At 37.5% G+C, this 17,043-nt stretch overlaps 1 protein-coding gene and 1 long non-coding RNA gene across 5 annotated transcripts in view; both read right to left on the minus strand.

The window, feature by feature from the left end:
* Positions 1-17,043, minus strand: part of LOC138152705 (uncharacterized) — a 72,067-nt gene that overhangs the window by 30,793 nt on the left and 24,231 nt on the right. The window lies entirely within an intron of this gene.
* Positions 6,184-12,105, minus strand: PIRT (phosphoinositide interacting regulator of transient receptor potential channels). Its single transcript, XM_069076796.1, has one exon. The coding sequence runs from the start codon at positions 12,081-12,083 to the stop codon at positions 11,670-11,672; it is 414 nt and encodes a 137-aa protein (XP_068932897.1). The 5' UTR covers positions 12,084-12,105; the 3' UTR covers positions 6,184-11,669.

A 17,043-nucleotide genomic window follows, 5' to 3' on the forward strand; every position in this document is an offset into this window, starting at 1 on the left:
CCAGTGCTCTATTCACTATACCACGTAGCCACCCCCACCCTGCCATTTTCACAACTAATTCTGGGGGTCTGTAAGGTTTTGGTTCTTCCAAGGTGATGTGATCCCAGGAGAGATGAGGTCACTGCTCCCCTGGTCTACACTCCCTTGAGACCACAAGGGTTCCTCTACCTTGGAACTATGATTCAGAACTGCATATAGGCAATGGAGTTGTCAAACCCCATCCATTCCTGTGTCCAATGCTAGCACAAGGTCCTCTGTGTGATCTCCTTACCATCTCTGGGCTGAGAGATCCTGAAGCTGCTGTTGCTGCTATTGTGGCTTCCTCTAAGGTCCACCACTTGTGCAGAATGTGCTCTGAGGTGGGCCAGACCTGGCCCCAATACCACAAATCTCTCCTTCTGACCTCATAAGTTGTCTTGGGGTGGGAAAATGTCTCATCTCGACCTTTTGTTGACTGTGCTGCTCCAGAAATGAATTTGAGGTATTATTTTTAAATTGTTTGGAAAGAAATATTGGGAGAACTGAGCTGTAGTGCTTCCTCTGTTCTACCATCTTGGCTTTCTCCTCTTTTTCCATGCATTTTAAAAAGTTCTTCAATTACTATTTTTCTTTATTTATTTTTTTTGTTTTGGTAACCCTCTTGCTAACTTTCCTTTACACCTTTGCCCTCCTGCCTTAAAAAAAAAAATGAAAGCAAAAAAAACCCCAAAGAAACCCTTTTTTATCAGCTATGCATAGTCTAGCAAAACAAACCCCTACATTGGCAATATCCAAAAATGTATGTCTCATACACCTTTTTGTAAAGATATGGGTAATTGTTTCCATATCAGTACTTTGGAATCATGGTTGGTCATTGAATTGATATGAGTTTTTAAGTCTTTCAAAGGTATTTTATTTTCTGTATTTGTTGTTGTTGTTGTATAAGTTGTTCTCCAGGTTGTACTAATTTTACTCTGCATTTCATGTAAGCTTTCCCAAGTTTGTCTGAAATCTCTTTTATTATTTCTTACAGAGCAATATTATCCCATAGCATTCATATGCCACAATTTCAGCCATTCCCCAATTTATGGGCACTACTGTAGTTTCCAGTTATTGGTCGATGAAAAAAAGAACTACTAGAAATACTTTCATTCATATAACTCTTTTTTGCTTTTTCTTTGCATCTCTTTTGGATATAGGCCTAAGAGTAGTATTGTTTAATCAAAGGGTACACACAGTTTAGTGACTTTTTGGGTATAGTTCCCAAATACTTTCCAGAATGGCTAGATCAATTTGTAGTTCTACTAACAATGTTTTAATGCTTCTATTTTCACACAGCCCCTTTAATAATTGTCATTTCCTTTTTTTGTTGCCTTTGTCAGTTTGATGGTTGTGAGTTGGAACCTCAGAGACAGATAAGGCTTAGTGATCGACTGTAGGACCTAAAGTCCAGAAGACTTGAGTTCAAATACTGCCAAAGCCACTTAGTAGTTGTATGACCTTGGAGAAGTCACTTAATCTCTGTCTATCTTAGTTTCTTTATGTATAAAATAGAGATAATAATAGCACTGGCTTTTTTTTTTAGGCTGCTGGGGGTACAGTTGGCTTAGAGTAAGGAAGACTGAGTTCATATACAACCTCACACACTTAATGGCCGTGTAAGTGGGAAAGTCACTAACCTTTATTTGCCTCAATTTCCTGAATTATAAAATGGAAATATTATTGTGAGAATCAAATGAGATTATTTGTAAAGTATAGTGCCTGACATATAGCAGGCAATTAATAAATGCCTATTTATTTTTTTCCTCTTTCCCTTTATAATTGTTTTAATTTACATTTCTTTAAATACATGTGACTTGGATCATTTTTTTAACCTATTTGATAGCTTGTTTTTTTTCCCTTTGACAACCTCCTATTAAGGCCCTTTAATGATTTTCTAATTGAAGATTGACTTTTCTTCTTATATATTTGAATCGGTTCCTTTTACATCTTGAATATCACACTTTTACCAAAGAAAGTTGTTGCAAAGATTTTTTTCCTTTCTAATTAAATCTCAATTAATTTTGTTTGTATACAACCTTTTCAATTTTATATAATCAAAATTTTCCTTTTACCATTTGTGATCCTCTCTATCCCTCATTTGGTCATGAACTACTACCCTATCCAAAGTTGTTATGAGTATTTCCTTCCTTGCTCTTAAAAATGTTAAGACTGATATGATTGGGGCTGCCAGGTGTCTCAGCGAGTAAGAGCACTGGCTCCAGTGTCAGGATGACCTGGATCAAATCCGGGCTCAGATACTCAGCACCACACCCAGAAATAACTGGTCATGTAACCTTGAGCAAGTTACTTAACCCCGATTGCTTTAAAAAAAAAAAAGACTGATATGATTCAGCTCCATGAGTAATATGTCTACTCATTATTCATTGAAAATAGAACTAATATTTAAAGTTCCTATAGTCAAAGTTTACTGATGGTCTAAAACTGAGTGATTCTTAGCATACTCTGCCTTACTTCTCACTACTCAGCCAGAATCATAGAAATGGAAGGATATATAAAACTGAAGGGCATTTAAAATTTTTCTTTGTTCATAATTTTTTGACCAAAAAAAATTCATCATCCTGTAGCCAGATTAATGGTGATATGCTTCCCTTAATTGGTTTGGTTGGTCCTCAAAAAATAAGATTGACTTGTGTTGTTGTTAAGCCAGTAACTGGGGGCCATACTTCAAAGTCTTTTCAGAATGGTAGAATATGAGAGAACTGCCATTCCACTGACAAAGCCTTCAAGAAACTAGGGTCACCTCTATACCACAATGAAGCTTTAGTGCAGGACTTTGTATGGTGTAGGAATACAAAGATAAAAATGAAATAGTCTCTGCCTTCAAAAAATTTCTATTCTTTTAGGGGAGACATCATGAACTTGTATAGGTATATTCAAAATACACACAAAATAATACTGGCTATTCTGAGGGCCCTTCCAGTTCTAGTTCTGTGAGCCCATGAACTTGTGAACTGAGCCTTGAAGTTAATGAGGGCTTCTAAGACATGGGAATAAGAAGGGAGTGCATTCCAAACATGGGGAACAGCCTGTGCAAAGGCACAGAAATGGGAGAAAAAAAAACGTTCTGTGTGAGGAACAGCATAGAGGCTGGTTTATTAGAATGGCCTCATATCTGAAGGAGACTAAAGTACAATCAAACTTGAAAAAGGTAGGTGAGAACCAGGTGGTGAAGGAGTTTAAATGTCAAACAGAGAAGTGTGTATTTTATACTAGAGGTAACAGGAACTATGGAAATTTATTGAGTAGGGGAGTGACATGATCAGACCTCTTCTTTAGGAATATCAATTTAGCCAACTGGTCATGGAAAAGGGCTCCTGTATAGGAAAGGCTCAGGTTCCAAATGACCACTTGGTGAAAAGAGATAAGCTTTTCTCACTTGTCTCAAAGGCAAAGACTTTCCTGAATAAGATGTAAAAGGAATGGCTTTGTTGAGAGCTAAGATTTACAGACCCAAGAACTTCTCTTCAAAAGGTAGCAATTGGTAGGGGAAATAAATTGCCTCCTGAAATTGAAATAGAAAACAGGAAGCAAATTAGAAGTACTCTTTCAATGTGTGGCTAAGAAACTTAGAGCTGAGCTTGGTTCTGTGTTCTTTGATCTACAGCCATACTAAACTCATAGAATAGTGGCATTCAAAAGGGGAGCCTGTGTTTCAGGGAGAAGTTTGGGGTCATTAAAAGAGCTTTGTAGTTTCCCAAAAGCAATCTCTTCCTCCAACTTTCTGTCTATTCTTCAAATAGATAAATGTCTATTTGACAAATAGACATGTCAAATGGTTGTCCAATATATCTAATAGATAAACTCATGAGTTATCTATGTAGCTATACAGCATAGTCAGAAAAATAGGCAATCTTTACCCACTTGATTTTTCCTATATGGATAATTAAATTGAAATCATTTGAATTCTAATGTGTCAAATCCAGGAGACTCTGCAATGTCAGAGGCCTTGATGTTTAATAAGCCCAGTGTCATTCACAAATAAGAGCTTGAGAAGGAACCTCACTACCCATAGGGTATCTCTCTTCAGTTTGAACTCTGTCTTGGACCTTTACCACAACAGTGCTTAATGCCCATGCCAGGCATACAGTATGTCTGCCCGTTTTTTCCTTGCTTGATATTTATGATCAGAGCATCCTTAAACAAAATTATTTCTGTTGTTACACATCTTCTTAGAACAAAAACTGTAAGGGGATGATTTGCTGTACTAAATAAAATACTTTTGTGTAATCCATAAATAATAAGCACCTTGGAATTTTGTATTTTATGCATCTTTTTATAAATTCTGTGAAAGTAAACATGTGGTCTATGGAGACTGGTTTTCCAATGACATACATAGTTATGTACAGAGAAAACTATTGTTAGCATTCTGGCAACTTGGTGATGAATTCTTTGGTCATAGCAACCCATGAAACAAAATAAAAATCAATGTATATATTAATTTAATTAGGTGGGTCTTGTATAGTTCCTCGAAGAATTTCTCTACCTCCTCATTCTTTGAGACAGGAAATGGCATAAGCTGCAATTATTTTCATGTTGTTTTTTTTTTGTAAATTCTTACTGTGAGCATTGTGATTAAAAAAAATGACCAAATAGCCAGCTGAAGAAGCCTATGGATAAATTAATGTGTAATAGGACATTATCTTTGAAATACAGAAAGGGGCTCATATTTACTTATAGGAAGTGTTTCTTTTCCCTTCTGCCTGGATCATGAGTTCTTAAGGCGTGTGTGTGTGTGTGTGTGTGTGTGTGATGGATCTTTTGACAGTCCAGTGAAGTCTATATAAAGTTTTTCTCAGTATAATGTTTTTAAATGATTGAAGCAAATGCTAAATTTCAGTTAGAGCTTAGTAAAAATAAAAATGTAATTTTTCCCCCCATCCAAGTTCACAGACCTATATAATCTTGCTTCTGTCTTCTCCATTCTCCACCTATCTCCCTGCACAGCAGTGGGGGGGGAGGGGGGGGAGTTAACCATCTCAGTGATAGTGTAGAGATTTTTTTGGTCAGTCTTGTCTTCCAGTTTTCACTACCCTCCCTCTACTCGGGTTTTCTCTAGGTTAAATGAATGAATAAATGAAAAGCATTGGTTAAATATTTACTATGTATTAAGGCTAGGGGATACAAATACAAAAGTAATGGGGGAACAGAACACACATATAAGGGAGTATTGGCCTGGTACATGTGTTTTCATTGCGGGGCAGGGGCAAGGGTGGAGATAAGACAGAAAGAGAAAGGGAGAGAGAGAGAGACAGACAGAGAGAGACAGACAGACAGAGAGAGAATCTACATACTACAATAGATCAGGAGGCGGGTCTCAATAAAATTCTTGTGACTCCAGAGTCAAATTGGGAGGATTCATCAAATTCTTCCCTGCTTTGAGAGATTAGTAGATCTCTACATTGGCCATTCTCTGAATGAGAGGGGGATGAGAAACTAATTGACAGTTGGTAATGGAATGGTAAAATTTCTCCAGGAGGTTTCACTCCCAAAACTCATATGAGGATGAATCGAATGTTATACCCTTTTGTATATATGGGAAAAAAATGACCATGCTATTAGATTCCCTTCTTTGTTATTTACCCTCCTTTTGATCTCAATTACATAATTTTGCTATTGGATTGGTGTCTCTTACATGGCTGAAGGATAGCATATGATACCGAAGAGGAGCTCGGGCCATGATTTGCCATAGTTTATTACCTAAAACAATCACTCTGAACCTAGGCAAAGTAGCAAGGGGCTCCAGAGTTGGAGTTTTCATAGATTTCAGGGGTTCTATGGTAACCTGAGTTTGTCTGGTCATGACCAGTTCAGGTAACATGGAAATGCCCTTTGGTGAATATCCAGATTGCCTACCATGAACTTCTCGGAGTCTCCTACCACGTGGTTGTTTCTCTGTCCCCATCTTTTTTTGCTGGAACCTAGCTTAGCATTGTTGTTTAGGGAAAAAAATGCAGATTCTGTAATATCTAGTCACTTTATTTTAAAAGGTAAGAGGAAAGGATGCCAAATTGTGTGGCAAGGGAAGCATGGGGTGAGAGGAGGAAGGAGGAGGCAAATTCATTGGTTGTGATGTCACATGAGACACATAGGACAAGGATACTCAGAATCTGTACCCTCTTATTATCTTCATTTTTCTCCCTGTTGTTCATATGCCTCAGGTATAGCCAGAGGTGTAACTTGTTCATTGTATGAACCTGCTGCTAGACCAGATTTTTCCTAAGCCTCAGGCGAACACTAGAGGTTGGAACACTAAGCTTTCTGTTGTGGCTGTCAGATCCCTAGACCACCAAAGTCTGCAGTCGATTCTTTCTGCCCAGGGTCCATCTAGCATTATCCAGTTTATCCCGCTTGCTTACCATACCCAATTTTAATTATTAGCATATTCATGTGCATATGGACACATATATATCAGTGAGGGGAGGGGTTCTTTATTCTGTTAGTGATAGTATATCATTCAAACACACTTGATTTGCTTTTTTCCTGAAAATGCTCAGGTTATATCAGGACTACCTAAGGGAAACTTCATGTAATTTGTATGACAGTCCATCTCCCATTTCCCATGCCTTGGAATGAATTCTCTTTTTACTTTGACTTTCATGCATGTCCAACTTCCAGGTTCATCTCAAGTGCCACCACTATACGAGGCCAATGTTGATATCTCCAGTTATTAATGCCATGCCTTCCTTTTGTATTTGTTCATTTCAGTTCATGTCATTTCCTCCCAATAGTATGTAAAATTCTTGGGAATATTTCATTTTTGTCTCTGATCCACAGGACCTGGTACAGTGCTTGGCACAAAATAAGCACTAATCAGTGCTTTCTTAGTGATTTTTTGCACTTATACATGATGTAATATACTTATCTATGTTTGCTTCTTATCTTTTTATTAGACTGTGAGCTCCATGAGGGCAATAATATACCTTCTCAAAATTTTGTATGTGTGAAGAGTAGTAATTTAAAAGAAGTTTATTGGGAAAAAAAAGAATTATATAGATTCCTACATTTCTAAGCACTCCATGATCCTATACCCCAACCCAAATATAAACAAACTCTAACATGGCTACTGTCTAAGTCATTAGACTGTGAGCATTTTGAAGGCAGGGACTGCAATTTTGCTTTTCTTTGCTCTTTTTTTTGTTGTTTTTTGGGTAGGGAAGGCAGGGCAATTGGGGTAAAGTGACTTGCCCAAGGTCACACTGCCAGTGTTAAGTGTCTGAGGCTGGATTTGAACTCTGGTCCTCCTGACTCCAGGACTGGTGTTCTATTCACTGTGCCACCCAGCCACCCCTATTTTGCTTTTTTTTTATGTCCTCATCACTTAATACTGTGCCTGGCAAGTAGTACACAATAATTCCTTGATGATATTGATAAACTCAACACTAACAGTGTTGTCATCCCTAATTCTTACTCAAATCTGTGTCAAGAAAACCCCAGAGCAAATTAAGGAAGTACCCAGGATATTTGGTAGTTGGACAGTTTCATCCCAGGGTACAACGTTGATCATACTGCAAATGTTTGATAAATATTTGTTGATTAATTAATTGACTGATGTTCCCATTTAAAAGGGGGTTCTGTTAGCCTCTGGATAATAGTGGCAGGTTTGGTTCTGAAGTTCTGAATGTGCAGGTCTAAGGGACTTCAATTATTTAGAGAAAAACTGTCAAAGAGCACCCTTTCTTCCCTACCTCGGGCACTGTTGCCCCCTGTTTGTTCTGCTGTTGTTCTAGGTCTCATACTTTAGTCTGTTCTTCCTTGCACAGTACTCCTTCCTCTGAACCCTCTTTTAACCTTTTCAAAACTAGCTCTCAGAGAGTTCTCTTTTGGAAAGGAGCAAGTAAACTAATCCTGAGTAAAGTATAAATGATTGATAATAGCTTCATCTATTCATCTTTCAAGAGATTTTCATTTTACTCAGGGACAATGACTTTATTATTTAAGGGATGATTCTGAAATTAAAATTTCAATGTGTTAGGTCTGAAGGTAAAGGGGCCTCAAGTCGTAGTCCATTCTAACTAAAGGAAGGCCTACCTCCTTCTAATCACCATATTAAGAGATGAGGTAACTAGGGTTCAGAGTTAAGTAATTTGACAAAGATTACACAATTTGTTTAGTAGAAGAGATGGAAACCAAATCTAGATCCCTTTACAATCCAGTGGTCTTCTTAGTACAGCATGATATTTCCCTAGCCCTCCACATTTTGTTCTAAATCTGGTCAAAACTTAACTCTCTGTTGTTTTATAGGTGGTAGCAAGGAGCTAGAAGGACATAGCTAGGGGTCAGACCCATAAAATAGTCAGATTTATTCTAGTGAAGTTCTTCAGGGCAAAGCTAGAATCAGTGAATATAAGTTATAAAAAGTGATTGAGTTTAGATCAGTAGAACTTTCTAACAATTGGAATTATCTAACAATAACATTGGTTGCCTTGAAAGCTAGAGAGTTCCCTATTATTAGAGATCTTTATTCAGAGACTGACTAGAAGAACTGGGAATTCTGTGGAAGGGATTCTTATGTCATGTAAGGGTTGAACTAGAATAAATTGCCCACAGAGGCCCCCAAGAATTTATGCATCAGACTCAGGGTCTGCTTTCTACAAACATGTTCTTGAGTTGAAAGATGTTCATGGTAAAGAGAGTGGAGAAGATTTGAATTAGTAATGAGGGGAAGGTGAGGAAAAGGAGATGACATTTTGGGGAAGAGAATTTGGCATCAGGCAGCAGGATTATTACTACAATGAAGTGAAAATACAATTAACCTTGTTATAACGGCTTATTATTATACAGATTTGGATAGGTCACAGATAAAACCAGTTTTCCCCAAGCACAGCAATAGTGTATTATAAAAGCTGATATAACAGAGTAGAACACTGATGCTAATCCTGCCCCCTCTCTTTAAGAATACAAAGGAGGTAAACTGTGAGTGGGATTTTTTTCCCTTTCTTAATTGTAACACTATATTTGAGTTGCTTCTTGTTTTTCAGAAATTCACTGTTCATCATTTAATATGTTGAGATCCTTGGCCAGCTGTTCTCCTTCAGAATGAACCTATGGAATCCATGACTTATAGTCACATGCTATTCTACCTTTCTCCTCACATATGAAGTGAGAGGGAACAATTTAGAAGCAAAAAGAATCGAAGACTGGACAGATAGAGGCCTTGGAGCATATGTAAATCAAATTGTTCAGAGAAAATTATCTACACTACTATCCACTTAAATATTAGTTGCACCAGACTCTGTGAAGGTCACACAGGGTCATCAGATCACAGAATATCAACAGAGGCTTGCCAATGACACAGAGGAGAGTAGCCCTACCCCTATAGCGTAGAATTACTTCCCATCCTTATGTCTCTTGGAGGGGCCCAGAGTGGAGCTGGCATTTGCATTTGCAAATGCAAATACTACCTTTGCATTTGATGCTGCAAATAGACTAAAGAAAGGGTAGGAATCATATAAACTGGGAGGGACTTAAGCAATCCAATACCCTCATTTTTCAGGTAAGTTAATTAACCTAAAATCATACAGGTAGCAAGGAGAAGAGGCAGATTTTGAACTTAGATCCTCTGATTTACTTGAGTGCTACTTCTGTGCCGTTCTAGTCTGCTGAAACTAGTTAAAGAACAATTGCTTAGGACTGGGACAGAAATTTTCAAAGATAAATAATATCATATCTTGATAGAACTCAAATACTGTTAAAACCTGGCAGAGCTAATTGCCATCCAAGACTGATAGGTAAGAATCATTACTTTGTTCTGTGACCTTGGGCAATTGACTTTCCTTTTCTAGTCCTCATCTTTAAAATTAGGGAGATGACTTAGCTCTAATATTCTGTAATTCCATAGGTACCTCTTACCCTACCTAATCACCAGATTTCTCTCAAAAGAGAGAAAATTTCCAGAGGGAACCACTGGCAGTAGAGTGGAAACCTCATTCTCATAGATTAAACTTGGCTTCTGCTTATCAAGCCTCTGTGGTGCTTAGGAAGTCAAAAGAGAAATCCAAGCACTTGGGGGTGACCCTTTCCCATGACTCTGTATTGAGGTGGGTGGAAAGTGTATCCATCTTGCCCTACAGGAAAGTAATAGGGAAGGAGGTAAGGGGAAGGATAGGGGGGATGGGATATATGAGAGGACAAACTGGGGGAAGGAGAAATCAATATGCTTGCCATCTTGGGATCGGGGATAGGGAGTGATGAGGAGAAAATCTGGAACTCAAAATCTTGGGAAAAAGAATGTTGAAAACTAAAAATAAATAAATTCTGAAAAAAAAGAAAATGTATCCAGAATAACATGCTACTCCCAAACCTCTATAAAGAATTTGGAGAAACAAGCGTCCAGTTCTTTCATCAGCATTCTGGGGGTCCTCATCCTGAGTCCCCAGGAAAAAGGCATAAGGCACTTGGAAAACTAATAATGGCAAGCAGACATATATTAGAGACCCTGTGGAGAAAGATTACTAGGACAATTTTGGAAGAAGGGCATAGAGGGGATGGTGTAGGAAAGATGAGCATGTAACACTATGGAGGACCTAGTTCTATTGGCTCCTAAGCCAAAGCTGTCATAAATAGCTTCCAGGCCCCTTCTGGCTAGAATTTCTCATCTTAGATAGATGCAAATATTGATAAAACTTTAGAAAGTGGATTGCTGCTTTCTAGGAATCTGCAGACTCTTCTTATATGGCACTTCATCATTTGTTTTTTACTTTTGCCAGAGGTGCAAAGAAAATTGATATCACAGACGCCTAGCTCAGGTCTGGGATCTGGTTCTCTTCCTAGAATGGTTTGGAGTGTTAGTGTATTATACATTTGTTGGTGGATCACAGAATAATTTCAGAGGGAAAAGAAAAAATAAGTCAGGTAGTCAAGAAAGAATTGGTGACCCCAGTACAAATACTGTGAGGTCTGTGGTACTTCCCCTATCTAAACTGTTCTTATGCAGTGACCTGCAGTGAACTATTTATCTCATGATTTTACCTGTATATTTATAAACCTATTCTTCCCCCCTTTTAATCTTTGGAATGTTTGGAGATGTCACTGGTAATAAGACCAGTTCCGTCTACTGGAAGTAACTCAATGTCTCAGTTCTTCAAGAGAGTTGATGGGGGTAGGACTAGATGTCAAACTTCAAATCTGAAAGATGTGCTGCCCAGTCCCCTCCTCCATCTGGAAGTCCAAGTTCAAAGACCTAGACAGGGGTTCTATCTATTCCGCTCTGGGAATCAGGCATGTAAAAAGGAGCTTCTTCTTGAAGTGCAGTTTGCCCTAGCATATGGCTCATGAAGGAGAAGGTTATTGAGATGAAGTACATAAAAGGGGCAGTAGGTGAAGGTGATAAGAGGTGGTGCTTGCTGATAGGAAGTGTTTCAAGCATCAACGATAATAGAAAGAGTAAATAGATGATACTTGGGGCATAACCCAGCAAAGCTCAGCTTCTCGATCTATGTGATTCCAAACTGGGAGTTTATGAAGGAATTTCATTCTTGTGAAGGAATGAAAATTCTTTCTTCCCCATAATAGTGAGAAAAGACTTTTACTGGATCTGTTTTCTTTACCCATCTCACCATGCAGATGGAGGCACTGGATGCTAGTCATTAGGCTACATTCCCCCAACCAAGGTGAAGATGAAGCTATCATCAGCGATTCAGGAAAAAGGACTTGAGGCTTTGAAAGAAAATTGATTTTTGTCGCTGCTTCAGTTTTTTTTTAATTATTGGTACCCACACCAGTCCACACACCAGAAGCATGAGTCCCAGGGAAAGGAAGGCTGGCCCACTCATCTGATAACCAGTACGGACACTTGAGTTTAAAGGTAAATCCAGAGTGTATGACAAGCAAGTGATGACCACACCGAAGAGGAAGATAGCCCCACCTATAGACATGATGATGATGGGCTTGTGGAAGATTTCCCAATTATTTCTGCTTCCAGCTGTCCAGACTGATTCACTCCGGGAACTAATGCAGAGAGAGCTGGCTGTCTGACTGGGCAATAAGTCCTTAGACTCTGGAGACTTCTCATCTGCGTTTAGGGCACTAGGGAGAGTTTCCATTGCCACAGACTGTATATGTAGTACCTATGAGGGTTAAAAACAAAGGTGTTAAGTGAATGACAACAAAACTCAGTTCCTCTGGTAAACTAATTTACATAAAAACTGAGCTCTAGTGTGTTGCTGGAGTAATCAATCAAACAAAAAACTTTTATTAATTACCTATTTTGTTCCAGGTCCTGGGCTGGTTCCTGAGATACAAAGACAAAAGCAAAATAGCCCCTGACTTCAAGTTTAGATTCTAACAGGAGAAGCATCAGGTACATTATAGATAAACTTAGTGAGGAAAAAGGAGCTAGTAGGTTGGTAGGTGAAGCAGGAAAGGCCTCATGCATATGGTGGCATTTACTCAAAATTTTGAATGAAATCAGAGACTTCAAGATGTGAAGGTGAGTTAAGGAGGCAGAGCATTTAAGATATTGGGTACAGTCAGTAGAAATGCATGGAGATGGGAGACAGAGTGTTGTGTTTGGAGAATGGAAATAAGATCAGTGTGGCCTACTTATGCAATGCATAGAGGAAAGTAATGTATGATGCAGCTGGAAAGGTAGGGTGACACCAGGCTATGAAGAGCTTTAAATGCCAGGAGTTTATATTTGATCTTCAAGGTAGGGAGTAAATGGGAGTTTGTGGAATATGGGAGGGTGACATAGTCAGATCTATGTTTTGGGATAATTAACATTGGTGACTGTGTGAAGGAAGGATTGTAGAATTGAGAATTGAGGTGGGGGGCTAATTAGGAGGTTTTTGTAGGTATCTGAACTAGAGTGGACTTTATGTTTTGTGATAAATTTTATTTATAATATTAATTTAAGATTTTTTTTGAGTTCTGAATTTTCTACCTTCCTTTACCCATTGAAAAGGCAAGAAATGTGATAACCATTATATATGTAAAATCTTTCTATATTAGCCATGTTGCAAAAACAAATGAATAAATAAATACATAAACCCCTCATACCAAAAAAGCAAGAAAATTAAAGAAAGTGAAAAATTATGCTTCGGTGTTCACTCAGACCCTGTCAGTTGTCTTTCTGGAGGTGGACAACATTTTTTGTCACGAGTCCTTTGGAACTGTCAGATCATTCCATTGATCAGAATAGTCAAGTCACTCAGTTGATCATTATACAGAATTACTATTACTGTTCAATGTTCTCTTGGTTCTGCTCACCTCACTCTGTGAAACCATCCTGCTCATAATTTCTTGTAGCACAATAGTAATCCATCACAATCATATACCATAATTTGTTCAGCTATTCCTCAATTGATGGCCATCCTCTCAATTAATTGTGGTATTGCTGGATATACACAGTTTTAATACCCTCTTGGCATAGTTCCAATTTTTTCTCCAGAATTATTGGACCAGTTCACAACTCCAACAGTGAATTCGTGCCCAATTTTTTCCACATCCCATCCAGCATTTGTCATTTTCCTTTTCTGTCATGGTAGCCAATCTAATAGGTATAAGGTGGTATCTCAAAGTTATTTTACTTTACATTTCTCTGATCAATAGTGATTTAGAGCATTTTAAAATATGATTATAAATAGCTTTGATTTCTTCTTCTGAAAACTGTGTTCAATTGATGTTATTAATTGGGGAATGACTTGTGTTTTTATGAATTTGGCTCAGTTCCCAATCTATTTAAGAAATGAGCCTTTATCAGAGAAACTTGCTGTAACTCTCACCCCACCCCAAACTTTCCACCTTTCCTTCTAATCTTGGCTGCATTGGATTTTGTTTGTGCAAAACCTTTTTTAAAATTTTTATATTTATTTAATTTTTTGCCTTTTGGAGGGAAATTGGGGTTAAGTGACTTACCCGAGGTCACACAGCTAGTTTTTGTGTTAAGTGTCTGAGGCCGGATTTGAACTCAGGTCCTCCTGACTCCAGGGCCAGTACTCTATTCACTGTGCCACCTAGCCTCCCCTACCTTTTTTTAATTTAATGTGATTAAAATTATCCTTTTTAATTCATATGGTCCTCTATGTCTTTTGTTTGGCCAAAAACTCTTCCCTTATCCATGTATTTGATAGGTAATTTTTTTCATGTTCTCATAATTCACATATGGTATCATCCTTTATGTCTAAATCATATGCCCATTTTGACCTTACCTTGGTATATGGCATGAGATATTGGTCTATACCTAGTCTCTATCAAATTGATTTCCAATTTTCCCAACAATTTTTGCCAAATATCAAGTTTTTATACCAAAAGATTAACTCTTTGAGTTTATCAAATACTAAATTATTATTATTATTATTTACTACTGTGTATTGTGTACCTAATTTATTCCACTGATTCATCACTCTATTTCTTTTTCTTTTTTTGCTTTTTTGGAGGGCAATTGGGGTTAAGTGACTTGCCCAAAGTCACACGGCTAATAAGTGTGTCAAGTATCTGAGGCCAGATTTGAACTCAGGTCCTCCTGACTCCAGGGCTGGAGCTCTATTCACTTTGCCACCTAGCCGCCCCCATCACTCTATTTCTTAGCCAATACCAGTTGGTTTTCATGATTACTACTTTTTAATACAGTTGGAAATCTGGTACTACTAGGCTGTTTTCCTTCACATTTTTTTTTCATTGATTCCCTTTTGTTCTTTTAGATGAATTTTTGCTATTATTTTTTCTAGCTTAATAAAATAGTTCTTTGGTAATTTGATATATGGCAAGTTTTGATATATTTTGATATATATTTGATATATGGCACTAAATATATAGATTAATTTAGGTAGAATCATCATTTTCTTACATTGATGTGGCGTATCCATGAGCAACCATCATTTTTCCTACTCTTTAGATCTTTCTTTATTTGTGTGGAAACTGTTTTGTAGTTGTATTTATATAGTTCTGGGGTTTGTCTTGGCAGGTAGATTCCCAAATATTTTATATTGTTTGCAGTTATTTTAAATGACATTTCTCTTCTTGCTAGATGTTAGTAATATGTAGAAATGTTAATGATTTATGTAGGCTTAATTTATATCCTGTAACTTTGCTAAAGTTCTTAGTATTATGAGTGCAGAGAAGAGGATATATTATGAGGGTTTTGGAGGCAGAAAAGACAACTGATTGGATATAACAAATGAGTGAGAGTGAGCAGAAAGAATGATACCAAAGTTTTAAAGTTGAATGACTAGAAGGATGTTCCTACCTTTGGCAGAAATAAAGAAGTTCAGTAGAGGAGTAGTTTTGGAGAAGAGGAAAAATGAAGAATAATGAATTTTGTTTTGGATGTGCTGAGTTTGAGATGATTGTGGGAATGTTCAGTTGGCAGTTGGTAATACAAGATGAGAGAGATAGATAGACAGGTAGATACAAAGAGAGAGAAGGACCAGAGGATCATATATATATATATATATATATATATATATATATATATATATGTGTATTATATATATATATATATATATATATAATCTTCATCAGCATAGAAAAACTAATTGATCCCACAAAAGCTTGTGGGATCACGAAATAATGATAATAGTATTTATATAGTTCTTTAAGGTCTGCAAAGTGCTTTACACATATCTCATTTTATCCTCACAACAACTCTGGGAGATAAGTGCAATTATTATTCTCATTTTAGAAATGGGGAAACGGAATCAGACAGAGATTAAGTGACTTGCCCAAAGTCACACAGCTACTAAGTGTAATGGAACTGAGGTCTTCCTAACTCCAGGCTCAGCACTCTATCCACTGAATCACTTAAATGAGAAAGCATATAGCCACAGTTAGTAAATAGATACAAACAGTTATTCATACCTGAAACAGGTATTGAGGACCATTAACCAATAGAAAAATTAATAAAGGGTCATATAACCAAAAAGGGGAATATTCTAGTGGAGAAAGGAGGGAAAAAGGTGGAGGAGTTAGAACTTGTTTTATTTTTCATAATTGGAGTTCATGAGAAGAGTATACAAACACCTGTGGAAAACATAGGTGGAATAGACTTCAAATGAACCTCATTGTAATCTCAGCTGAACAACGTAGAACACACACACAGCACACTATTTGGTTTAGAAACACATCAAACTCTATAGTGATACAATGATGGGGAGGGGAAACCCATACTAGAGAGGAAATAGTTTCAAGCAAAACTAACTTCTTGATCCTAGAGGGATAAATAAAAGGAAATATAAATAGGCTCCTAAGCGATCCTGGGGTGTTTCTATGCTGTTATATATGTATAAATGAGATATGATTCTGTATCAATGTTCAACATGCTGAGTGTGAAGAAATGCAGTGCATCAGGATATGGTACTTATAGGTTTGGTACCAGAGCACCTTCAGGGAGAGATACTTTGTGGTTCCAGATTCTGTGAAAGACATATGGAGAAAAAAGTGGCAGAGAGGTAGCAGAAGCTGAATCTTCATCATGTGCAACTTGCCTCCTTTGAGTTTCTAGAATGGACCTCCTTGGTTTAGATCAGGCTCCCTACCTTAGTTTGAGCTGAAACATTATTTCACTCCCACCTAAAGAACCAATTCACTTTTGTATATTTTCTTGTATATTCTAATCCGTGGGGGCTCCCTCAATTTATTGATTTGCTTGGCTAAATGAGTTTACTAGCTATTTGTTATTTGTGATGGCCTTCAATGGAATGAGTTTTGCTGGAAAAATGCTAAACAAGAGAGTATAAGCTAAGGGCTACCCTCCTCTTACAAACAACCAGAGATGATGCTTTCCTTCTGGACTCAGATTCACACCTCTAGACCAATAATATTTGAAGAAGAGCAGATAGATATACTACAAGGTCAATACTTCTTTCAAAGATTGAAGACAAGAGTGTTCAGTCTCATGGTGTTCTTTGGATCTATCTGCCCTTCCTTCTTCCCTTTTCACTTGACTTTCCTTCGTGCCTGAAATTCACTTCATCCTTAATCTGCTTCATAGAATGCCTCTTTTTCTTCAAGGTGAAGATCAAGCACTGCCTTTTAGTTAAAACCTTTCCTCATCCCCCCCCCTCC

This window comes from Petaurus breviceps, unplaced genomic scaffold, assembly GCF_028583685.1.
Source record: "Petaurus breviceps papuanus isolate PSGF00001 unplaced genomic scaffold, PetGlider_PUasm1.0 90925, whole genome shotgun sequence".
NCBI lineage: Eukaryota > Metazoa > Chordata > Mammalia > Diprotodontia > Petauridae > Petaurus > Petaurus breviceps.